General features: G+C 42.0%; 1 protein-coding gene across 1 annotated transcript in view; it reads right to left on the bottom strand.

The window, feature by feature from the left end:
* Positions 1–24,116, bottom strand: part of ALKAL1 (ALK and LTK ligand 1) — a 50,618-nt gene extending 26,502 nt beyond the window's left edge. The window contains exons 1-2 of the mRNA XM_073329414.1: positions 24,055–24,116; positions 21,888–22,244 (exon numbers count right to left, since the gene is read on the bottom strand). Of these exons, the coding sequence (XP_073185515.1) occupies positions 21,888–22,233 (346 nt within the window). The 5' untranslated portion in view covers positions 22,234–22,244; positions 24,055–24,116. The remainder of the gene's footprint in view (positions 1–21,887; positions 22,245–24,054) is intronic.
* Between the last annotated feature and the right edge of the window lie 3,008 nt (positions 24,117–27,124).

Genomic DNA, 27,124 nt, shown 5'->3' with positions numbered 1-27,124 from the left:
GTTCATTTGGAAATGGTACTTTGAAAAATTACCAAATGAAGGATTTATGCTTTGCTTCTGAATACGTAGGAAGGAGTTTTCACAGCAATTTTTTTTTCTACCAAACATTGAACTGTGACTTTTTCTGGTCTCCTAAGTTACATTATTCAGTGCAGAAATAGCCACAGCTACCTGAAAGCTAAACGCCTTAGATCCCATAAGCACAATGGCATTGAATTTAGTAATAATAGTGAATAGAGTTGTTGATACAATGAAATCTATTACAATATGTCCAGGGAATACTGAGAGGCCACTTAAGATGAGGACAAGATTGTACAATGCCTGATGTAGGTGCTCTGCAATTTACTAGAATCAGTATAGTAAGATATATTGGATTTGTAATGATTTAATTTGCTTGATTGTGGCACAAGCAGCTGGAGGCTCAAGCAGATAATTACATTTCTAAGCCACCAAGTAATCCTTTTATGGGGGTTGTGTAATAGTCACTGATGACAGGAAGCCAGTTGGAAACCAACATGCGCTCATACCCACATCAGTTTTCTAGTCATACAAAGTTCAGTGAATGATTAGCAGTAGGGTGATTAGGGGTTTCACTTCATTGAAAAGGTATCATGCTGTTATTGTCCGAAAGGGCTTACTAATGTCTTGTCAAAGCAGGTAAGGATTATAAATTACATTGGTTATACTGGAAGGGGTGTGGTGGATAAAGGACCACAGGCCATTTTTCTGAAATCTTTCACCAGCATTACACGCAAGAAAGAATATTCTATGGTTTCATGGTTATTACAAGCTGGTTATGTAGTTGAAGCGATATCAAATAATTTTAAGAAGATGTAAATGGATATAAACAAACCATACTATGTACAATACAAGACAAAAATCTCTAGGAAATTACTAAACTTGTTTGACAAACTAGATGTCTGTTGTAAATAATACTTTTCAGCAGTAGATCTCATAGCACTTTACAAGGGAGACCAGTATCATTACCTCTATTTTATAGATGGGGAAACTGAGGCACAGAGCAGCAACATGACTTGTCCAAGGTCACCCAGCAGGCCAGTGGCAGAACCACTAATAGAACCCAGGTCTTCTGAGTAGCAATTCGCTATTCTATCCACTATGATACACTGCCCGTACATTAGTTATGATATGTCATTAACAGACAAAGAATGAGTAACTGCTTTATCAAAGCTATTCTAACAACATCACAGCTAACTCTTTGGCTATTTTAATCCCACAGGATTTAATAGGTTTGCCGATCTACTGTACTTATCTAGTGCTGCCGCATTTATCCACTGCTGCTTCCACATGCACTGTTAAGTATGCACTACTTACTAACACTATTTCTCTAAAGCTATCTTCCACTGAAATGCCTAACCTTGGTTCATAAATAGTGAAAGGGTGAGAAACAGTGTACTGAAGGATTTAATAGGGTTGTGAGCACTACGCTTTATAAGGCAAATCTATCATTGTGCTCGTGTCATAGCATCCCTAATCTTGCAGTAAATCTTAAAGCTGACAATAGCTGCAGTAAGTGGTGGAGCAGTTTAATTTTTTTTTTCCATCACCATCCCCAGACACTTAGGTTCCAACTGTGTCATAATGGAATATTTGCTAAAATGAAACTTAACTACCATAGCTGAAAACACCAAGAAAAGAACTAAGGCTACAATTATTACAGCTGATTTCAATTTTGGAACAAAAACTGGCTTTTTTCTGAAATGAAATGTTTCACAAACAATTGCTGACACTGTTTAAATGTTTCATTTTTGAGACAAATTGTGCCATTTCCCCCATTATTTTTAAAAGTATTGAAAACATTATTGAACTTAACCATTTTCAAAAACAAAAATTTAAGACAAAAAAAATCACATATTTCAAAAATAAAAAGGATTGATTTCTAACACTTCAAAACAAAAAACTTCAAATTTTCATTTTTTTTGTAATAGGTTCTCATTTTCAATAAGCTCTAGTGTTTGCATTAAACATACTTTTCTTCTTTTGATGAGACAATTCACCTCTTGTAAGAGTAACCACAGGTTTATTGAAATTAGCAGGGTTAAATCCACTTGCGCAGCACTGAATTTTACCCATTAGGCATAATAAAATATAGTAGGAATAGAATGATATCAAGAATGTCAGTAGTCAGGCAAATGGCTGTATTCTAAATGTCTCTGATTCAGTTCCTATCAGTTTTGACATACTGTACAAATGAACAATCACATGATAGCAAAATCAATATTTTCACTAGAACCACCATGTTTCAATCAACTGATATTAAACATGTCCAAAACATGAATAAATAGCCTATAAAAAGGTCACTGAAGCAACCATCAGTAATAACCTCTGTCTCACACATAAAACCATGATCAAGATCTCTCTGGCATCAGGCTGCCATTCTGAGTCCTAATCCACTGGACCCAAGTGCTTTAAACTTCCCTTTAGCTGAGCAGACTCCAGCAGTGTCTGTGGCCTCTCTGTAACATTTCCAACCAAATGTTCTATCTGTTATCCCTTCACAGAAATGGGTAGTTCTGCTATCAGTGGCCACCAGGACCAGTACCGACCCCTCAGATTTCTCCACAGCTTAAGTACACCTTTTCCTAGAACTGCAACCATCTGGGTGCTTTGGGATAACCGTTTAGCTCTTCATTGAACAACAGATAGACACACAGGTAGATTTGCAAGGGATTCTAAAGGCAAATACTCTAGACTTAGATAGCACAAGGGAAACACAGATCTAGACAAATGACAAATACTAATACTCATTTCCCTGCATCAGTTTCCTCACCACTCTGGAGCATTTTCTGGAATTAGTACAGAGTCCTCTGGGGTGTCCAGGATCCTCTCTCTCTAGGTCAGCTAGCTCCTTTTTTCCTCAGCTGCTCACACAATTAAATAGGACCCCCCTGCTAAAAAAGCATAGAATAGAAATGTGTGGTTGGAGAGGACCTCAAGAGGTCACCTAGATCATTCCCCCATGCGGAAGAAGGACCAAGTATACCATCCCTGATAGCTGTTGCCTCTTTCTATCTCTTCCTTTTTCCTGCCCAAACCTCCCTGTGTGTTTCTGTGAGTCTCCTCTGACTCATCCAGTCTCTGTAGTTTTCAAAGGCTAGCATCAACACTTTGGTTTCTTTGTTCTGCATCTGGGGACCTTCCACTCTCCAGACCCCCTTTCTGTAGACAGACTGGGCCAAACTGTTTTCCCCAGGCTTCAGCCATCCCACTATCCTAAGCTGATTATTAACATATTAGAACTAAACAGTGTATCTTGTCTGACAAACTCCAGTCAATTTAAGGCTGACTCACTATGCACTGAGGCATTCCATGAGGCATCAATTTCACAACATCAGCCTGAATTCATAAGTTGTGTGCAGACAAATTTCCAAAATCATCACCAGCCCTAATGTAATAACGATGACTAATAAAAGTATGTAGTGTGAAAGAAATCAGACTGTTAACTTATTAGCTATTGTAACGGTCACTTTAGAAAGTAAAACTCACTTCCAGGCAGTTCTGTGTCACGTACCAGAGAGATTTTGTAAGTGAATTAGACACAAAGTCCACTGAGATCAATGGAAGTTCTTCCATTCTGTTTGGTGGGTTTTGGCTCCTCCCCAGAGTGTCCTGCTAGGTATTTCTCCTGTAGCATATATTAGCCATTTTTAGAGATTTGGTAAAGTATAGTTAGACATTGCTGATTTTCCTTCAGAGTAATTGGAGGAATTATTTTCATGCATATGGAATTTATACTATTGCTTAAAAACTTATATTATTATAAAAGCCACAAATAATCAGTTGAAAAGATGTTTTAATAGAAAATACTATCCCACTGTGTACATGAATGTGTGTATATATGTCCACAGACACCATACCCTTTTCTAACAACCCACGGTCAATTCCTACCTCATCACCAAAAGCAAACCTACTCAAAGCCCAAACATCAAAATATTACTCAGGAAATTATAGCTTTCAATACGGTCTCAATCAAGGACTTCTTCTACAGAAGAAAACACTTGTGATATGTTTATATAAGTGTAATTCTTTGAAATAAGGATATATTGAGAAAATATTTTAAAAAAACATTTTAAATGGCACTGTTTAGAAAAAGCACAAAATGTGTTATTATTTTAGTAAATTTATTTGTGAAAAGTGCTAGATAAGCAGTGCTGGAGATTAAATTCTCTAGAATACAGACACAGCACAGGCATACTTTTACCCTGGCAAACTCCCTCCACACTCACTTGGAAAGAACATCTCTAAAAATAAAAGATCAGCCTCTGGCATCTGCTGAAACTGGCAACAAGGCTTCCAAAAACTGCTGTGATGTGGACACTTTTCTGATAGAAACTGGACTATGGCAAACTGAATCAGTTTCCATCCTACCTCTCCAGTCACTGTATTACTAGGTAGCCCCTCATTTTCTTCTTACATACTTTCCACTCTCATCCAGTGTCTCTCAGGACCCCTTCACTCCCTCCCTTCTCTTCTCACTTTTTTGTGGTATACATGGGTGATCCCACCAACTCTCACTGATTCAGTTATCACCCCCTAAGCTGATGATACCCAAATCCACTTAGCACTTCTGACCACTCTCATTCTATCTGGCCCTGCTTCTTTAACTGGGAAATATCTCTCAAATGTGCAGACATCGATTTAAACTCAAAGTGAAAAGGAATTAAGGAACTCCTTATTTTTCCTCCCTCAAAAAAAAAAATCCTCCCTCTTCTCTGTCACTATCAACAACTTCACCATCTCTCATGACACCAAGGTTAACAAACGTAGAGTAATCTAAGGACACCCTTTTTCCTTTCCTCCGCCACATCTAGGGCTTGTCTAAATAAACAATTAGTTTGTGGCAAACTGGAGTGTGAATCTGCCCTGGACTAGCCCGCCTCATATTAATTGTCCACGTGAACTCTTCTGCATTAACTTAGAGTTTCTCTAAAATCATCCCTTCCTCTCCATTCCCACTACTCTGGTTCTGTTGACTCCTGTAACATCCTCTCACTGGCCTCCACAAATTTCACAGTATACCCTTCAAACTTATCTGCATCTTCTTTGTGTACTGCTTTTGCACGTCAACCTTCCTGAATGTTTGCACTGGCTTCCAGTTTACCCCAATATCATATTCAAACTCCTTATCCTCACGTATTGCACCCTATATATCATTTCTTTTCTACTCTGCTTCGTGTGTCCTATGTTCTGCCACTTCCACTTGCATTAATGCTCCCTTTGGACAAAATATAGTTTTGGCATAAATAAGTGTGATTGCACTTGCTTATGCCAGGACTGAGTTTGGCCCAGTGTCCCTTCTCCCACAATGGTTTCTGTGCCTTTATCATCCTGCTCCCTGTTCATAAAAGTTTCTGTGACCATACGCAACCATTATCTATCTATGGTGGGTGGGATTTTCAAAGGCACTATGAGATTTAAGAGCACAAGCCCCATTAACATGTACCATTTGTACTTGCTGAAGCACTTACACACTTTTGAGAATACCACACAGTATTTCTAATGCAACTACTACTGTAGTACTCAAAAACCATGATATCAAACAACCTCATTCTCTGCCTGAAAATCCCTCCAGAAAACTCACTTCTTTCAGAAAGCTTTTCCCCATTGTCCTCCACCCTGTCAGCGCTGGCATTACCATATCCCAGACTGTGGGGGGCGACACTAGGACCCAGAGTGTAGAAAATTGTGTCTGCTGCTGGTGCATATGTATTCTCTCTGCTCTAGATGGACAGAGACGGTGGAGTGCTGGAGGAAGGAGGGCATAAGCAACATATCAGGCAGGCAGGAGGAAAGGTGAGAGGGAATAACAGAAAGTAGCAGGAGCTGCAGGGAGAGAGAGGAGGAGGAGCCTCTTATGTACCTCTCTAGTACCCCCAGGAGCCTGGACTGACTAACACCAGCTTCTCAGGGAGCTTCCTGTTTCCTGCTGCTTCCATGAACCCATTGAGGAGAACAGGCAGTCAACTGAAGTAGTAGGAGCCAGTTAGGCCCTTAAGACGCTGATATCTTCCAACACTCAGGCCCTGCTACCAGCCTCCTTATTTGTCCCCTTCAACTGAGTGTTGAGAGCCACTCTAGCTGGCAGAGAACAGCAGTCATGAGTGAAAGAAGAAAACGCCCCTCTGGGGCATCATTCAGAAAAAACAAAGAAAGCAAAGGAAACTTTTCTATCTAAGCAGGAAGGAGCTCACCTGAGATACATAGACACAAATGGTCATGATGAGCCTTCCGGCCCCAGTGAGGATGTGAGTGGTGAGGAGATGCCTAATCTTCCAGTTAGTCAGAGTGCAGCTGACCTGGCAGCTACTGCAGCATCCATATCTCCATCTCTGATGTAACCATGCACATTCCTGAAGAAAAGTGTAGATCAGATATGAGTGTGGTGGAGGCGCAAGAAACAGCTGCTGCTGAGTTTAGTTCCTTAAGTCTAGATGATCCAGGACAGTGGGCCCACTTGAGCAGTAGCCTTAGGGACTTTCTTGTACTGCATGGGCCACAGCAACTGAAAAACTTCATGTACCCCAAAGACAATGAAAATAGATGTTTCCATCCAACACATTACTGGCGTGAAATCCCCAATGGTGACAAAGTGGAGAGGCAATGGCTTATGTACTCAAAAACCCAGAATGCTGCGTACTGTTTTTGTTGCAAAGTCTTCTAGTCTATTGTTCCAGCCACATTGGATTCTACAGGAACAAAGGACTGGAAAAATCTGGCTAGAAATCTGGCATGCCATGAGAAGGCAGCAAATCACCAGAGAGCATTCCATAGGTGGAAAGAGCTTGAGATGAGACTAAGATTAAAGTCCACCAGAGATGATCAGCATCAAGAGAAGATTGCATCAGAGTCTCTTTACTGGCAAAATGTTTTGAAAAGGCTCATTGCCATTTTGAGAATGCTTGCAACCCAAAACCTAGCACTGCATGGCGCTTCAGATCAGCTGTATGTGCCAAACAATGGAAATTTCCTTAAAATTGTGGAGCTGACATCTGAGTTTGATGCTGTACTCCAGGAGCATCTAAGAAGAGTCACCACCCAAGAAATGTACACACACCACTACCTTGGAAAAACAATTCAAAATGAGATCATACAGTTACTGGCAACAAAAGTCAAACAGAAGATTGTGGCAGATCGGAAGTCAGCAAGATATTACTCTGTTATTCTGGACTGCACACTTGACATCAGCCATACGGAGCAAATGACTTTAATGGTGCGTTTTGTAACAACAACAATAGAACCTAGTGAAAATGTCCCTGCAATGGTGACTGTCAGAAAGCATTTTCTAGAATTTCTTGACATTGATGATACTACAGGAGCTGGTATGACAAATGTGCTCCTTAAAAAGCTGGAAGATACGGCAATTGCGATAGCTGACATGAGAGGTCAGGGTTACGATAATGGTGACAACATGAGAGGAAAGAACAGAGGAGTGCAGACACGGATCCCAGAATTAAACCCTCGAGCTTTTTTGTCCCATGCAGTTCTCATTCATTGAACTTGGTGGTCAATGATGCAGCATCAGCTTCTAGTGAGGCTGCTGAATTTTTTAATGTAAATCAAAGCATCTATGTATTTTTCTCTGCATCAACTCATCAATGGCAAATTTTGAAGCAACATCTAGGAACATCCTCTCTGACACTGAAACCACTGAGTGCCACACGATGGGAAAGTCAAGTGGAGGAGATAAAGCCTATAAAACACCAAATTGGGAAGACAGATGATGCCATAGTTGCCATTATTTGGGATAATGCTATGACAGGAACTGTTTGTGGGAGAACAGTGCCAGAAGGAAATGGAATCACCAGAAACATAGATAACTTCAAATTTCTGTGTGGCTTAGTGTTGTGGCATGACATACTGTTGAAATAAATGTTGTAAGCAAGAGACTCAAAGCTGTAGCTCATGAAAGCCTATGCTCAAATAAATTTGTTAGTCTCTAAGGTGCCACAAGTACTCTTTTTTTTTGTGAAAGTTAAGTGTTACTTAAAATTTTTGAACAAGGCATTTTAAGTTGTTAGTTCTCCTTTATTGGGGTAGGTAGCAGAGCAGTACCATGAGAGGAGTAGAACAGGAAGAAGGCAGAATTGAGACCTTCCAAAGTTTTGGCCCAAGCAAGGGGGAATGGGGGCGTCATTTGAGCTCCCCGCTCAGGGGCCAAAATGTTGTGGGCCAGCCCTGTTGACCCTCATTCCAGACATAGTCCCAAACATTTAAAATTAATTTAAAACTAAATCCAAAGAATAATAAATTTATGTCCATAGATTTTTTTTTTATGTATATCAAGAATTAAAGGAATCCTAACAATGGCAGAGTCCATTACTAGATGGACATGTAGAATTCTATATTTGGAGAGAAAACTGTATTCATATCATATGATGATGATGAAATAGTTTCTGTTGGAATGGAAAGTAAGGATGATCTTAAACAGCAGCTACTAAATTTAAACATTTTTAATTAGCAGGTCCAGATAACTTGCATCCAAGAGTTTTATAAAATCTAACCAAGGATCTCTCTGGACTGTTAATACTGATTTTCAGTAAGTTGTAATAAAGGGGAAGTTCCAGAGAACTGAAAGAAAGTTAATGATGTTCCAATGTTTTAAAAGGTAAATGGGATGACCCAGGTAAATACAACCCTGGTAGCCTGACATCGATTCCAGGAAAAATCATGTAATGGCTGATAAGTGACTTGATTAATAAAGAATTAAAGGAGAGTAAATAATAATGCCAATCAACATCACTTTATGGAAAACAGATCTTGTCAAACTAATTTCATATCATTTTTTGATGATGAGATTACAAGTTTGGTTGATAAAGGTTATAGTGCTGATATAATATACTTAGACTTTTGTAAAGGCATTTGACTTAGTACCACCTGACATCTTGATTAATAAACTAGAATGATACAAATTTAACATGGCATACATTAAATGAATTAAAAACTAGTGAAATGATAGGTCTCAAAATGTAATTATAAAGAGGGATTCATTGTTGATGGGCTGTGTTTTTAGAGGGGGTCTCAGGATGATAGGTGCCTGGCCCTATTTAACATCTTTATCAATGACTTGGAGGAAAAAAACATAAAATAATCACGGATAAAATTTTCAGATATTGCATAGATTCAGGGGGACCTGGTAAATACTGAAAAGGACAGGTCACTGATACACAGCAATCTGGATATCTTGGATAAGCTGACTGCAAGAAAACAGTATGTGTTTCAGTATGGCCAATGTAAAGTTATATTTTTTCATACAAAGAATGCTGGTCATAAGTACAGGATGGAGGAGACTCTATCCTGGGAAGCAGAGACCCTGAAAAAAATGTGAAGGTCATGGTAGATAATCAGCTGAAAATGAGCTCCAAGTGTGATTCTGTGGCCAAAAGAACGAATGTGATCCTTGGATATATAAGCAGGGGAATATCAACTAGGCATAGAAAGAGTAGGTTTCCTCTGTATCTTCCACTGGTACAACCACTGCTGGAAATCTGTGTCCATTCTGGTATCCACAATTCAACAAGGATGCTGATAAATTAGAGAGGGTTCAGAGATGAGTCACAAGGATGATTAAAAGGTTGGAAAACATGCCTTATAGTGAAAGATTCAAAGAGCTCAATCTATTCATTTTATCAAAGAGAAGGTTAAGGGTTGATTTGATCCTAGTCTATAAGTACCAACACAAGGAACAAATATTTGATAATGCACTCTTCAGTGTAGCAGAAAAAGATATAACACGATCCAAGGAAGGAAACTGAAGCTAGACAAATTCAGACTAGAAATAAAGGTGCAAATTTTTAACAGTGAAGATACTTAACCATTGGAACAACCATGCCTGGATTAACCAATGTCTGTTTAGTGCACTTGCACAGGATTTGGGTGGGTGGTGCTGTGACCTGGAACACAGGGACTCAGGGCCGCTCAGGTTTGGCCTAGCTGCCCCTCAGTCATGACGAGGGGGAAGCCAGGCCTAATTTGAATGAAGGTGGGCAGCCCACAATTTCCAGAGTGCATAGCCCAAATATCCTTTAATCTGGCACTAGGAACAATTTATCAAAGGTTGTGTTGAATTCTCCATCAAAGGAAAATTTTAAATCAAGATTGGATGTTTCTCTAAATTATATGTTCTAGTCCAAGCACAGCTGTTAGACTTGAAGCCAGAATTAATAGAGACAAGTCTTGTGGCCTGTGTTATACAGAAGGTCAGACTAGATGCTCACAGTAGTCCCTTCTCGCCTTAAAAATCTATGGGGGTGTGTACCACTTTGTTTGGTGGTGTGTACTGTACATACTCATACTGCCCCTCTAGCATGGGTATAAATAGCAGTGTAAACAGTGAGGCGTGGCTTAGACAAGTAAAGACATGCCTGAAGAAAGTGGATGTGTATTGAAGTACATCCCCTAAATGATGTTCTACTCACCCAAACTGTTCCTCCCCACCTACAATGATGTTTTAGCAGTGTAGTGTCCAGCTGGATCCCCACGGCTGGATCCTTTCCCTGGAAAAGACTCAGGAAGTGGCGAAAGGCTCTGGCGGGGCGGGGGGCTGCTCCCCGCTGCTGGAGTCCTTCCCTGCCACAGTAACAGACTCCAGCAATGGGAAAGGCTCTGCCAACAGCTGAAGCCTTCCCCCGTCTCAAGGCAAAACTCCAGCAGCTCTCCACTGCGGCAGGGAAAGATTCCACTGCAGGAGCCTTTCCTTCACTTCAGGGGAATACTTGAGCAGGAGGAAAAGGCTCAGCCTTTCCCTGCTATCTCTCCCCCACCAGCACCTTTTCTCATCCCAGTGAATAGCTCCAGCAACAGGGAGCTGCAGGAGCCTTTTCCCACTGCCTTGCCTCTGCCAGAGCCTTTCACAGCGTCCACACTGCTGTCTGTAGCTACATGTACTCTACATGCCACTGTATAGATGCCTATATAACAATAAACATATCCCATAGTCTTACCCTATTGTAACCCTTGTTCATCCATTCCATCACCCACCACCTTTGACTCATTGCTGTGCCTCTGCTGGGTTAACAAGTAATTGGATAATAATACAGAATAAAATAAATAGCTTATTGATTCATGTCAGTCAATAGTTTGGTCACAGTCTCACTACCAAGCTAGGCTGAGTCACATTGCTGGCATAGAGGTAAAAATGCACATCCCATTATTGATCCTGTGGACCATCCAGTCCTCGTCACAGATTATTCTGAAGCTAATTTATGTTACCTGTTATTTGCTTACTTCTATTTTGGGTAAAATCTTGGCCCTATTAAAGTCCATGGGAATTTTGCCATTGATTTCAATGGAGCCAAAATTTAACCCATTATTCATTGGGGCTCATTTGTCATGCTAAATATACTTATACAATACAAACAGGATTCCAGAAAGCATCAGAAGATTTCCCCTTGTTTAGTAATGGAGACATCACTGTTTTTTGTTGTTGTTTTTAAGCCTTTCCTAATACCCAGCATCCAAAGAGGGCTCCTGGCTGTAAATTGCTCAAAGGCAGGGGCCTCTCTGCAGGCCAGATTTAAGTGTTTATCTCTCAGAGAGGGATGGAGCTTAGCATATACCCCTCTGGTTGGCAACTCCCATTGGCTAGCTTTGGCAGCTTCCTGACAAGCACGCTGACTTTTGTGAATCACAGTCTGGCATCTCTCTCTTCTCCTTCATTCTACAGGGAGCCTAGGCACCTAATTCAGCTTGGTGAATCATAATATGCTCCTGTGATTTTCTAGGCACCTAAACATTAGGTGCTGTGACTCTGAGTCACAATGCCTAACTTCTTTCGTGTATCCAGGCCTGAAGTGCTGAGCAGAGCCTGCACTGGGCATAAGAAGACTAAACAATTCCTTAGAGCCCTGAGCAGCTCAAGGGGGTCCCCAATTAATTATTAGTATGTGTTGTATGTGAGGGCCTCCAAAAATATTCCTGCTTAGGCCCCCCCTGGGCACTGGTGCTGAGCACCTTACTGGGTCAGGCCCCTACTAATATTAATAAGATTTTTTTTAAGTTACTCACCTCTCAAAACTTGAACATCTAAAGCATTAAACTGTATACAAATTGCTTTAAACAACTACATGAATATTATATATTTATTATGCTGATTCTAAATTTGCATAAGGTAAAAATACTGTAATGAGCAATTTTTTAAAAATATTTTTACAAATTTAAAATATAATCTGATCAGAAGACAACATGGTTGATTAATTTACAGTTAAAAGTAACATATTTTATGGTGGAGCCTTAGAGCATATTGTGTGAACCCATGATTCCAGTTCACTGTGAATTTATTACTGATCACATGTTTATGGTTAAACAAATCATGCTAGTAAGGTGTTTTTATTTGTCTCCCTTTACTTAGGTCTTACATTGAATTATTCTGTAGGTTCTTCAGGGCATGGATAGTGGAACAGATTCTTGACTGTATCCAAACTCTGCACAGATGCAGTGTGGGGGATTGCCGATACAGCGCCATTTACAGCTCTTTGAGCCTCACCTACACAGACCCAGCTCAAGTTTCAGCTGTGGGGTATAGCTCTAACTTACACATTTGGGGTCCTTATGCCCAAGAGGTATCAGGCTTAGTACAGTGCTATTCTACCACACTCCCTCTCCACTCAGTCACCCCCTTCATCCTTTTCTACAGTGGGAGTGGGTAGGACAGCTGTTACAGGAGGTGGCTGATCTGCATCTGCCAGGTTTCCATCACTGGGTGAGTTCCCCTGCACGAGGGGGTCCTCCACTGGCCCTGTTTGGCCATGTTAAGTCAATTTGTGGACCTAGCAGACCAGAGAAACCAGCCCACTGTCAATTTATATGGTTGTACAATACCTAGCACAGGCCCTTGACCCTGATTGGGCCCTTTGGATGTTACTGGAATACAGTAAATAAGAAGTCCATGAGAAAGCACGGAAAAGAGGAAATCCCATACTGACAGCTATCACCTTGCATCGGACCAAATCCCATGAAATCCCAGTACATGGTGAGCCAGAAGAATTTGAAATGTCAGCTGTATTGTACTAAGAGCAAAATAGGATTTCAAGAAAACTGGGCCTGAGCTACAAAACCACTACACCTAGCGGGGAGTAGCTAATGCACAAATGGGTATTCATAACACAGTCTGTAATCACACCCATAATGCCTTCATAACCATTAAAAGGGGTGAGCCCAATATCTGTCAGCATTTACTTATAGGATGGGGCAAACCATCTTTAATCAGGGTAACAGAAGAAGAGCTGCTAGAGTGGTATATAAAGCGAGTCACAAAAGGGAAAGAGACATGAACTCAGCAAAAACACTGCCTCGTGCAAAATATGTGAGCACTCATCCAGGTTACAGATTGGGGAGAAGTTTGCAAAGCCATCTATGGAGGCCTGGGTGCATAGTTTTTAATAATTTTAATCCTTCATGCAGCACTGAATATCTCAGCCCAGATGGTAAAAGTTAGGCTTCTAAGTCTTTATCTAGATTCCTAAGTAAGTGACCTGATTTTCAAAAGTGCTGAGCACCCAGCTGTTTTCATTGAAGTGCTCAGGATTTTTGATCATATCACTTCATTAGATCCCTAGATATGGATTAGGAACCTAACCTTAGGCCCCTATTTTTTAAAATCTTGGCCTAAACCAGTGGTCCCCAAATTTTTTAAGCCACACCCACCCTTGCCCCTAATATAATCTGTCTGTGCACTCCTCCAGCAGCTGTGGTTGGGAGCCATGGCCAGGAGCGGGGCTGGGGGCTGAGGCCAGAACTAGAGCCAGGGCCAGGAGCTTAGGCTGGGGGCAGGACCGAAGGGGAGCTGGGGGAAGAGCGGAGCTGGGTGGCACTTCCCCACCCTCCCGCCCCCCGGGAGTTGGCCTGGATCCCTCCACACACCCCTGAACATTGCTCTGTGCACCCCTAGGATGGGGATTGCCCCACAGTTTGGGGACTACTGGCCTTAAAGGTCACACAAGGTGGGGTTTTGAAAACACCTAAGTGGATTAGAAGCACAATTCTTACTGAATTTCAATGGGACTTGTATTCCTAAATCACTTAGGTGTTTTTCAACATCCTGTGAAATATGCCCTGTCTGGCTTTCATTTGTAAAAAAAATATGCAAGAGTCACTGGAACTTATCTAATAATTTTTATTTGATGGATTTCATTATATTTTAAAACTCAATATATTTGTACTTTCAATTGTTCACACAGTAGCTGGGACAGTGGCCTATAGGCTTGACCCCATCCAGTATGGGTTTGAGAACTGCTGGCAAATCATAGGTTGTAATAGCTGTCCACATGTGAGTCCATATCCCTTTACAGCATGTCAAACCCTGTTTGGCAGGCACACACATAGTGATTTCAAAATGTAGGTGTGATACTGTGCACAATAATCCTGAGGGCAGAACCATCAGGTGAGAAACTGTAGCAGCACAATTGTAACCCACTGAGACCTCAGTAAATTCAATGACAACCCTAACCCTTTAACACTTGCCCTGTGCTTGGGGCTCAGGGAACACGTATTCCTATTCTGTGTGGAGATTATTTAAATTAAGAGCCAAGATAAAGATGACATTCTTATAAACTAGGGAAATGTGGTCTAGGATGAATTACTTTAAGGTAGGTGCATAACTAGTTGAAAAACCAAACTCAAATAGTAGTTATCAATGGTGTTCTGTCAGACTGGGAGGGTGTATCTAGTGGGGTCCTGCCAGGATCAGTGCTATTTAATATGTTCATTAATGACTTAGATTGGGGATCGGCAACCTTTGGCACGTGGCCCATGAGGGAAATCTGCTGGTGGGCTGGCACGGTTTAATTGCAGCGTCCGCAGGTTCAACCGATCGCAGCTCCCACTGGCCACGGTTTGCCGTTCCAGGCCAATGGGGGCTGTGGGAAGCAGCGCGGGCCGAGGGATGTGCTGGCCGCCACTTCCCGCAGTCCCCATTGGCCTGGAATGGCGAACCGCGGCCAGTGGGAGCTGCAATTGGCCGAACCTGCGGACTCTGCAGGTAAACAAACCATCCCGGCCCACCAGCGGATTTCTCTGATGGGCCTCTTGCCAAAGGTTGCTGATCCCTTACTTAAATAATGAAGTGTAGAGAATGCTTAAAAAGTTTGCAGATGATACCAAACTAGACGGGATTGCAGCGATTTTGGAGGACAGGATTAGAAATCAAAAAATCTTGACAAATTTTGGAGAATTAGTCAGAAGTCAATGCAGGCAAGTGCAAAGAACTTACTTAGTAAGGAAAAAATCTGATGCACTACTACAAAATGAGGAATAACTGGTTGTAATATCACTGAAAAGGATCAGGGGTTTTGGTGGACCACAAACTGAATGTGAGTCAACAAGATGATGCAATTGTGAGAAAGGGTAATATCATTTTGGGCTGTATTAACAGGACTGTTTTATGTAACACACAGGAGGTAAGTGTCCCACTCTACTTGGTTCTGGTGAGGCCTCATCTGGAGTACTGTGTCCAATTCTGAGTGCCACACTTTAGGAAAGATGTGGACAAATTGAAAAAAAGAGTCCAGAGGAAAAATTGATAAGAGCTTTAGAAAACTTGAACTATGATGAAAAATTTTAAAAACTGGGCATGTTTGAGGTGGACCTGATAACAGTCTTCAAATATGTTAAGGTTATTATAAAGAGGACTGGGATCAGTTGTTCTCCATGTCCACTGAAGGTAGGACAAGCTATAATGGGCTTAATATGCATCAAGGGAGATTTAGGTTAGATATTAGGAAAAACCTTCTAGCTATAAAAGGGTAGTTAAACTCTAGAATAGGCTTCCAAAGGAGGTTGTAGAATCCCCATCAGTTGAGGATTTTAAGAACAGATTGGACAAAAACCTATCATGGATGGTCTATGTTTACTTGATCCTGCCTCAGCACAGGGGGCTGGACTTGATGACTTCTCAAGGTCCCTTCTAGCCCTACATTTCTATGATTTGATGTCAGTAATAATACAAAGTAACATTTCATCTGGTAGGAAAGGGTGGGTCTAAAATGGCTCCTGAACAGATGGAGGGGACAGACTGAGATCACAGAGGTTCGTTCCAGGGAGGGGAGTTGGGACAGAGAAACAGGGTGTCAGATAAAGGAACAAAATAAAATAAAACAATAATAATAGCACTGATACAGGTTGAATTTGGTCTGCCATCACATCTGCCATCTGGCTTGGGTGTTCTACCCCTTCCCCTACCCTTTGTCTGTCTTGCCTATTTCATTTGTAAGCTCTTCAGGGCAAGAACCACCCTCTATCCATTGTTTGTACAGTACCTAGCACAATGGAGCGCCATTCTTGGTTGGCTCTTAGGCACTACCATAATAAACACGATATTATTAGATTCCCCTCAAAACAGAAGAAAACACAAAGAGCTAGTTGAATTGCAAAGCACATGGTATAACCCTGTGCTAAATATAATCTTCCTTCCAAAATAACTATACAAAATACACATTAGCCATTATAAAATAATAGCGAACTGTGAACTAACTGAAACCTGATAATCCTACAAACACTGTCCAGAAATTCTGCTGAAATAGCTCTTGATAATTACTTCAACAAGAAGATAATCAGAAGAGCTAAACATGCTATGGTTTCTTTACTCCATAAGAATTAATTTGTTGTCTATTAGCTACTAGATTTTGAATACACACACAATTATAATTTTGCTTACCTATCCATTTATTTCCTTCAAAACAGCAAAACTACTAATCCTTAATCATGGATTAAGTGGCTGGAAGCAGCTCACAGAAGGACTTGCTCACCAACCTTCCAATAAAAATGATTGACTCACAAATTGTAGATTTGGAACCACAAGATTAACTAAAAGAAAAGGAGTACTTGTGGCACCTTAGAGACTAACAAATTTATTTGAGCATAAGCTTTTGTGAGCTACAGCTCACTTCATCAGATGCATTCATGAAGTGAGCTGTAGCTCACGAAAGCTTATGCTCAAACAAATTTGTTCGTCTCTAAGGTGCCACAAGTACTCCTTTTCTTTTTGCGAATACAGACTAACACGGCTGCTACTCTGAAACCTAAGATTAACTAAGGAAGTCAAATAAAAATATTTGACTTCTTAACTTAATAAAGTAGAATTACTTATAAAGTGGCTCCATCTGTTACTTTAGCTGATCTTTAGGGGTGGTTCTGTCTGGTGAACATGTTATTCTGGAGAATGGAAAATTTCGATTAACTGTTATTTCCTTTTCTCCCAATATCCAGAAATCTTTACTTTCACATTATAAGTAGGAAAAGGTTATTTCAAAATTGAAAATAATAATAAATAATAATAATTAATAGAATGCATAGGCACTGCCTGGAATATCCCATGTGCATCATGACAGAACATACTTTTTAATTTCCTAGTATTTTTATAATAATTAGCAAGTTCCTATTTTTCATCAGCCTCAGTTCTGTTCTCCATTACATCATTTAAAATCTGAAGTTGTCTGTTGAATTTATACTGGTGTAACTGAGAACAGAACCTGGCTTTGTGGCCTAATATCCTGGAAAAAAATCAACTAATATCTTTTAAAATAATGTCCTGTCATAACAAAGGCAAAATTTGACCTATCTAGCTGTTGTGAATTTAGATGACTCTTTCTTCTACAAAAAGCAAGAATAGTGAATACATACAGTCTTTTAATTTTTAGGACTACTTTAGCATGTAGGATACACCAAAGCTGTCCTGTTTTGAAGAAAGTATTTGGATAAAAGGCAGCTAAGAAATTCTCATGAAATTAATGAAATGTTTATATTTACCCCAACATTCAATTAGAAGATAACCTGAGGACCACCTTATCTTTGTGGAAAATACTGCTTTAATTTTCAGATGAAAAGGCTGAATTGAAAACTCATGTACTCAGAGTAATGATGATTAGGAAGCCACAGTTACATATAGGGAAGGGAGAAAATTTCAATCATGGTTCAAAAAGGAGGGACCCATAAAAACTTTTCAAAGCAAAAAATACGCTTCTTAATATGACGAGTTGTCAGGCTTATAGAGGCTCAAAGTATGGATGATTTAATTGGGGATTGGTCCTGCTTTGAGCAGGGGGTTGGACTAGATGACCTCCTGAGGTCCCTTCCAACCCTGATATTCTATGATTCTATGTTGCAGTAGCAAATTTAACTCCATTAGGGATAACACTCTTCAAAGGAACAACGTGTCTTTTTAGTCACATTCTAGAAGAAATCCTAGCAGAAGATTGTCTTTTGTTTGCTAGATATTACTTTGTCTGAATACCCCTCTGGGAATAGATGCTCACTTTCCTTAATCAAAATTACAAGTGTAACTTGGAAGGATCTGGGCGATGGATGTTCCTGTGACTTGGGTTCTGAGTAGAGAGAGAGAAAGTGATGATGAAGCTGACATCTTCACTGGATCTGGAAATAATGGTCTCCATGCACAATATGAGATGATTTAGTATAATCTAAGACCTCTTTTTCCAAATTTATTGAATGGCTCCTAGCAGAAAAGGGAAAGGAAGGACACATAAAATAGGTGTTTCTCCTACTGTTCCATAGCTCCATGTACCTTTTGTTTTTGAAAGAAGAAACAAAAAGGGGTACTGAATTGTCATTTGACACAAAATGATCATTTTCAAAAATGAACATAAGAGTGATGATCCAAATAAGGAGTTCTGCCTGAGTCCTGAGCTGATTGAACCAGCCTTCTGACTGAGAAATCCCTTCATCAATCCAGTTCAATAGACACTTTATGACCATCTGAAACAAAAGTTGTCACCATGCCATTGACATAAATGAAAAGAGTTGATGAACTAAGTCCAGTTCCAAGTAGATGGGTGACCACCTCAAAAACCTCAGCCATAAAAACAGGTGCTAATTGGCACCCTTGCTGTCTATTGTGTCAGTAAATCAGAAGCTGAATAAGCATGAAAATTTCTAAACTCTAGAGAAGCTCTCTCTAGATCAGGGAGGAAGCTTACTTGGTGGTTAACCATGTTGTACCTGTTCTATGGATAACTGGAGGTCTGTAGTTTCCAAGGTTATCAGTTCTGCATTCTTCACAAGCACCACATTCTCCAAAACTAAGTCTTTAAAGAGAAAGAAACCATGCTGTGTGAACTGCACTCAAAAGTATTTCTCTGTCTATCAGAAAAGATTCTAAAAAATAGAGATTTATATGGGTAATGAAGAGTCACCGTTACATTAGATATGATATAAATATTGTATATGCTTATAACTTTTATATTTTAATGCATAAGAAACTTCCTCTATGGTAGGTATTGTATAATTATGTCTTCCTTTAAAGCATCTGATATTAGCAACTTTTAGTGACAGGATACAGAATTTGATGGCCCACTAGTCTTTTCCAGTATGTCAATACCTATGTTCCCTGCTATCACCCTTCTTGTCAGCACATGAATCTGTGGGGATATTGTCTGAACATGTTTTCTAGTAGACTTTTTCATAACTACCAGGGTTAGTCTGGCTGCTCTCAGCGCTAAAAGGTTTATCCTTCTTTTGCATCTATCATGCTTTTTTTAAAAAAAAATATATTTTTTTAAATAGCACTCCCCAGCCTGAGGATTTCTATCCATAGACGAGGGGGTGAAATTATTCTGTCCTTTTACCATCCAGTCATGAGCATAAATTACTTATGGTGGAACTTGGTCAAGCATCCTGCATGTTGCCTTGAAAAGGGGACCAGTGAAAAATCAGACATATTTGCAGTTTTCTCACATGTAGTCCAAGCCAGGATAGTGATAGATCATGCATCCTGGGCACCTCTCTTTTCAGGAAACTGGTGGTCTAAGCACTGGAGGAAACTCTGGCAGGTTCATTAAGGATACTCTCCTTTCTGGGACTGTATTCACTAATTACATCTTCCTGCCCCTTTGAAAAGCAGAAGTCGAGAACTATGTATAGAAGAGGCATAAGTACAATACTGAAGGGCCAAACTTTATTTGTTTTTGCCATGTCAACTTTTCTAATGTGTCTTTTCCTCAACATCATCAGGAGGAAACAGCAGTGAGCCTGATGGAAAACGCCAGTGGGCTACAGCTGGGATACATTCATGCTTTAATCTACTTTTTGTAAATCTTATAATGCTACCTTCATACAAAAATACCACTATTGTAGAATGTACATAGCCTAAGCATACATAGACAAAAGACTGTGTGGTACACTTATCTATTAAAGAATTCTGCTAACTATTCACTGTAACTCAGTGTATTGGCATCATCAGTGGATACAAGATGTTATCACAATAAGACCTTAGTACCTGATCTGTGTCGATCAACACAATTGACTTTTGTGCCCAAACCCACAATTCAGTCCCCTGCCATACCTCATTGTTTAATGGTACCAACGTTTCTGACCTACTCTGAGCTTCTTCACACAAAAAGAAGGAAACTTAAACTGCATATCCCCCACGCAGACTCATGAAAGTGGCTAACATTTAATTAATATCTGGACCAAATGGTGCTGTCAGTGTCAATAAAACTGAAGACATCTTGAATTAATAAATCCAGAGCTAAATGTAACACCAGTTATTTTCTCTGTGCTTAATTCTAGGAAGAACACAACTGCCAGCGCAGAATGTGGGTAGGAATTCGTTTTCCTGCGAATTGTTTCTGTGCTGACCCAAGGAGAGAACAAGTCAATGTAAATGTGAAAAGCGGAGGGCTTAATTTAAAACAACTACTCAGTAGTTTTGTTTTTGCAAAAAAGTATGAAGCTCGATTTTTGCAGCCAAAGTGACAATCACATGGCACCAGTAAACTCGATTGCCCCTCTCACACCTCCGGATAAGGACCGCATGATTTGGTAAGTTTGGTGTAACTTTATCCTCCCCCCTACACACACACACCCCGAGACAAGCTGAACTGCTAGTTTGGGGAATGGAGCCAAAGCGGAGGCGGCAGGATAACAAATCGCTTCCTATATTTGTTTGCTAGTTGTCTTTGCGTCTGCCCCGGGAGGGACGCAAAGGCAGAAACAAATCCAGGGGCTGCCGAGAGTAGAGCCGCCTGGAAACGAGGGCGATTGATAAAGAAGCCCCTGTTCTGCAAGAGCCTCTCGTGCTGCCGCGGCTCACCCCCGCCCTCAGCGGCTCTCCCTACCCCGGCGCTTTCCGCTGCTGCAGCCCGTCATCTGACTTCCTGCGGTGTGTAAGGGAGAGGGACAGCGGCTCACGAGTAAACGCAGGCTCTTAGCCTCGGGAGACCTGCAGCACTTAAAGGCTAACAAGGCACCCGAGGACCTGAAAGCGAGTGGGAATCGCCTAGGTAGAAACTTTTAAGGACAGGGTGGGGAAAGTTCTGCAGTTGATACGGGCAGCAGCATCCAATCCCGCGGCATCGGGCCACGCGCTCGGCTCCAGTCAAAACATCCGCGCGCTGCTCCTGCTGCTGCCTGCACCGAAAGTTTGCAGCTTTCGCGCCGCGGTGGCTGCAACGGGAGCCGAGCAGCAGCGACAAGGACACTGGGGCAAAGGGGGAAAGAAGAAGAGAAGCAGATTTCTGCTTCCGTGTTTCTACAAGGCTCAGGCCAGCTCCTCGGCGCGGCAGGGATCCCCGTGAAAGCGGCAGATCTCAGACCAGCCAGGATGACGGTCAGCTTGGCTCCTGCTGGCTCTAAAGCCATCAGCACGTCCCGCTCCCGCAGATAAAAGGACAGGGTCGAAATACAGATCCCCACGGAGCACAAGACAACGCGCGTGATTGCCCTCGGGGGAGCAGGGGAGACGCGCCCTTCCTCCCAGACTAGGTCTGACAAGTACCGCAGCTGCTGAGGACAAGTTGCCTCCGCCAGGCCAGGGATGGGGAGAGAGGCTGAGCGGTTAGTGACTGAAACCCGTCCCCCGCCTGCTGGGTTCCGGGGTGCGGAGGGGAAAGGAGGGGGGAAAGGGACGCTGCTCTTACCTACGTGCCTGGAGCTGGTGAAGAGCCGGGGCACCTGCCCCCCTGCTCGCTCCCTGGAGGCGGAGGCGGAGGAGGTCACCCGGGGGTCTTGGTCCACAGCTGCGGAGTAGAGGGCGCTGCCGCTGTAGCGCCGGGAGATCACCCTGTCCCCCCTTGGAGAGGGGTGGAGCGGGTGGCTCTCGCTGTCCCCGATAGCTTGCAAGAGGAGATTGAGCAGAGTCCTCCTGTCCCCTCCTGGCGCCTCCAGGTCCCTGCTGCTGCCCTCGACCCCCGGCGGCGCAGGGGCTGAAGTGAGCAGCAGGAAGAAGATGGCAGGCAGAGCGTGACATCTCTTTGCCCCTCGCATCTCTCTGGCTCCTGGGAGAAGAGAGAGCAGAGCACGGTTAGCTCCTGGCCATGCCCGCACCCAGCCCTCTCCTCATGCTGGGGCCGGCTCCTGTCCCACTGGGTGGGGGAAGCGAGCGAATCCAATGGGGCTGACTGAGCCGGCTGCAGGGCGCGGGGGAAGAAGAGCGCTGCTGGGACCAGGCTGGCTGGAGCGCCGCGGAGGCGCGTGTCACTGGGCGCACAGGGGAGCCGGCTGGGCGCAAGGGCGCTGGGCTCAGCGCACCCCCTCTCCTCTCGCGCCCCTATCTCCAAGTGCGCGCTGCCGGGCTGGGGACCTTGCTAGTGCCAGTCCCGCTGCGCTCGGGGCGGTGGGGGGCGGCGGGGGAGGAGGAGGGGTCTCGGGATTGCCTGGCCCCGCCACACTTCCCCGCCCACCGCGCCAAGCGCTGCAGTTTCATCTCAGACCCCGGATCCCTTTAGGACACATTTATAGACACGGATTAGGACAAGGGTATTAACCAAGCAGCACATATTACAATCCAGGGCTTTATTGGGGGATTTGCCTGGCTTTCTTCTCCCAGTGTGATCACTCTTGAGGCTTTAGTCATTCAGCGGAATCACAGCCAGTTTTAACTTTCAGCTGGACACAAATAACCGAGACAGAGGCGTTTCTTTTAATGGGGAAGGAGGGAGAAATCTTCCCAGGACTTGTAAACCATAGAACTAGAAATCCCCACACTACTCTGGCATTGCCGTGGAGTCTCATACTGATATTCATTATATAAAATACCCTTTCTCGGTCTCTCCCCTTAGAATGACAGTTTCCCCCCGTTCTGGTTAAGGGCTTGCCTTTCATCTCTGGTTTCAGAGTAGCAGCCGTCTTAGTCTGTATCTGTACAAAGTAAAGGAGGACTTGTGGCACCTTAGAGACTAACAAATTTATTAGAGCATAAGCTTTCGTGAGATGCATCCGATGAAGTGAGCTGTAGCTCACCAAAGCTTATGCTTTAATAAATTTGTTAGTCTCTAAGGTGTCACAAGTCCTCCTTTCCTTTCATCTCTGGGAATCTACTAGGCACTTTCATTGACCAAACTCCTGGCATTCGGGGAGGAGGGGGGGTAAGGGACTTGGCTAGGTGACTGGTAAGAGAATTTAGGCGCTTTATTGTTCCATGTAGCCCGTGTTCTGATACGAATACATTTTAAAAGTCCAAACCTCTAATTTGCTTTACTATATCAGGGTGAGAGCTCAACCCCTCCACGCGAGCACATTACACACGTGTGGATACTACAGCCAAGATACTTCCATAAGTATTTTAGGAAAACGGATGCTGAGGTGTTTCATTATTTTGGACCGGAGAGAAATATGAAAGGCTGTTTAAAAGGCAAACACAATAACGACGGGCTGAGACTCCTAGCAGAGAGCTTAATACATTTAAGTAAGCTACTCTAAATATAGCAAACAATTAGGATTATGAAAGGGGGGGATAATTCGGTTATTTACAAACCGATTTATGTTTGCATCGCTTCCAACTCCCTTTTGCCAAAAGAGTTAAAAAGATCTCACAGCAAGCGAACTGCCTCCAAAATGGTTCAGGTTTCCAGCCCTCCCCCGGCAGCTATTGCATATGACTAGCTCTGGGAATGAATTAGGAACAGATTTAGCCTTTCATTCATTGATGCGGCGAGCGGATCCTGATTATTCTAAGTGGTGACAATACCCGTGGAATAATTAAAGAAATCGCTAAACCCCAGCCACCACATCTTGATTACAAAGAGAATTGCAGCAGCCTGGCAAAATGTGTCTCTCTCTAAACAGAGAACAAGGGGGAGCGCTTACCTTGAAGTAGAATCAAATTTTGCTCAATTCTGGTATCTCTAAGTTGCTAAGAGACTTTCCTTCTTCTTCCTCCAAGTGCAGACTTACTTCTTTGGTAAGGGAGTGAATGGGGAGCGATCGGTTCGAAACCCAAAACAGCAGGATGCGCCTTTAGCAGCCATTCACCTGTCTTATATAGTTCACTGTCGGCGTATTCATTTGAGTACTATCGACTGTAGGTGGGTGGCAGTCAATGAAGACCTCTTTGCTAATCATTCTTCTGCTCAGCGAAAGTGTTTCTGACAATCTTCCTCCTCCCTTTTCGTCCCCCAGTGGATAGAAATTGAAAGCCATCAGTTGAAGTGGCTCGGATCTATTTGTGAAACTAGATTTTTCTGTGGCTTAGGAAATGCTTGCTAATAAACCTACACGTATAAGAGAGGAGAACACTTTTGAACGTAGTGGAATTCCCTTGTACAACTGTTAATACATCGGGAGAAAGTAAAATTAATTGAACTCATATTGTTGAATGGAGAGGAAAAAGAAGCCATCAGAAAAGAACAGTGTGTATAAATTGCACACACCCAGGTTTGTCATGGTTGAAAGTGGTTATATTTTGAGGGCAGATAGGGAGAGAGAATTTCTAAGGAACCGATAAACTAAAGCACATTAAAAGTTAATACTTTTCTTTAAAAAATAATTTCCAAACATGGGAGACAAAAAATAAAATGGCAAAATAGTTACCACTCCCTTAGCAAAATCATTAATTCCAAAAGGTATGTAAATAAGCCTTGAAGATTCATAAAGATGGAAAGGAAGCTTTGAAATCATTGGGAATTGGACCTCTGCACTGGAAGAACAGTCAGGCACAGAAGGTACTGCAGTAAATTGAAAAGCAGCACATTTAAAAATGATAGGAGAAAATACTTCTTCACAGCAGCACAGAATTAGCCAATGGAGCCCTTTGCCACAAGTTACCTGAGGCCAAAGTTTAACAGGATTCAAAAAAGAATTGGACATTTATATGGAGTAACAAAAGTTGTAAGAGTAAGGGGGTTTTTTAAGCAAGAGTTTTGGAGGTGATATAAATCTTCATGCTTAAACATATAAGCCAAACTTTAACTACTAGAGGAGCTAGGAAGAAACTTTCCCTTGATCAGTGGCAATCACTATGATTCTAAATTAATCTTCCCAGTCTCAGATCTCAAAACCATAGTAAGGAGAAGGCATTTTTCAAGCTTCCCTAATCAGCTCTGCAAATGCAGCTGAATCTTGATCTGTAAATCTTATGGATCCTGATCTGGACTCCTGAGCGTCTCTTGAGCAAAAGCTACTACTCATGCCATCCAAATTCTGAGGTGGTTCTGGGAAGTGGATGTCTGCTAGGAATTAGTATAAAACCAGCAAATTTGGTTGTAGGTAGCCGTAACCTATTCCTTGACACGTGTGGTCAATAATCTATAGTTATATACTGTAAAGCTCTGTGTCACACTTTCATTTTATTTGATTGCCATTCATTGAATACCTTGTGGACCACCCAACTTCTTCCTTTCTCTTTTATGCTTGCTGCCAGTTCTTTCTCTCTTTCCAATGACCCGCACCCTATCATTTTTGGATTAACAATATAAAAAAACAATAAAGACTTTCAAATAAATAAATATAAAAAGAACAACCCAGGTTGCCAAAGGTGAAAGCCCAATGCACTATCCCATCTTTTACATTTTTTTAATGTATTCCTCTTCTATTTTCAAGAGAGTAAATAAGAAACCAAGGGAATAAAGAGAGTAAGCATAACAGACAGTATGGCTGATCTATCTTCCATTAAAGTCACTGCAAAGATTCTCATTGACTGCAATGGGAGTTGGATCAAGCCTAAAATAATGACAAGAACTAATTAGGGCAACATGCATCCTGAATCTCTACTTTTAAGTAGCTATTCCTATTTTGTTATAAAAAAAGTACCCAAGAGCCTCAGAGACTATGATTTGTTTTAAAGATTTATTTTCTGCTATTGTGCAAAGCCTTACCTCTGCTTATGTTGTTGGGTATGTGCATTCTTCATAAAGTATTTCAAAGAAGGAGACACGGGCAGCAAGTGGGGGGAGAAGACTGCTTTACTAATCCCAGGCAATTTTGATAGGTTGAAAACCTGTTCTCAGGCCAGGACTGCAGCAGGGCTATCTAGCAGTGGCCATGAAGAGCCCCCACATCAGTATTCTTGGAAAGAATCCCAGTGTGATTTTTATAGCAAAGTACTTGGAAGACAGCAGAGAGAGTAATCCTTAATTCTGTCATTTGACACAGCCCCTTATTTAGGATATATGTAAAGAACATGACCACAATAGCCATAATTTGTTTGAGATATTTACGTGCTAGCCAAACTATAAACCACTGGTTTAGTTATTGCATTGATTAGTGGTACTTTCTTTTGCTTCTCTGACATCCCTCAGTAGCAAGTCTGTGTTTAGCTGGGCTGAAATTAAAGTCATACTGACAAAATCATTTCAGTGAGACACTCTTGAATTTTCACCTTATCATAGAATCATAGAATATCAGGGTTGGAAGGGACCTCAGGAGGTCATCTAGTCCAACCCCCTGCTCAAAGCAGGACCAATCCCCAATTAAATCATCCCAGCCAGGGCTTTGTCAAGCCTGACCTTAAAAACTTCTAAGGAAGGAGATTCTACCACCTCCCTAGGTAACGCATTCCAGTGTTTCACCACCCTCCTAGTGAAAAAAAATTTCCTAATATCCAACCTAAACCTCCCCCACTGCAACTTGAGAGCATTACTCCTTGTCCTGTCCTCTTCTACCACTGAGAATAGTCTAGAACCATCCTCTCTGGAACCACCTCTCAGGTAGTTGAAAGCAGCTATCAAATCCCCCCTCATTCTTCTCTTCTGCAGACTAAACAATCCGAGTTCCCTCAGCCTTTCCTCATAAGTCATGTGTTCCAGACCCCTAATAATTTTTGTTGCCCTTCGCTGGACTCTCTCCAATTTATCCACATCCTTCTTGTAGTGTGGGGCCCAAAACTGGACACAGTACTCCAGATGAGGCCTCACCAATGTCGAATAGAGGGGGACGATCA

The sequence above is a fragment of the Lepidochelys kempii genome, chromosome 2, assembly GCF_965140265.1.
Source record: "Lepidochelys kempii isolate rLepKem1 chromosome 2, rLepKem1.hap2, whole genome shotgun sequence".
NCBI lineage: Eukaryota > Metazoa > Chordata > Testudines > Cheloniidae > Lepidochelys > Lepidochelys kempii.
Note: the sequence above shows the minus strand (reverse complement) of the source record. Positions and strands in the feature narration are given on the sequence as shown.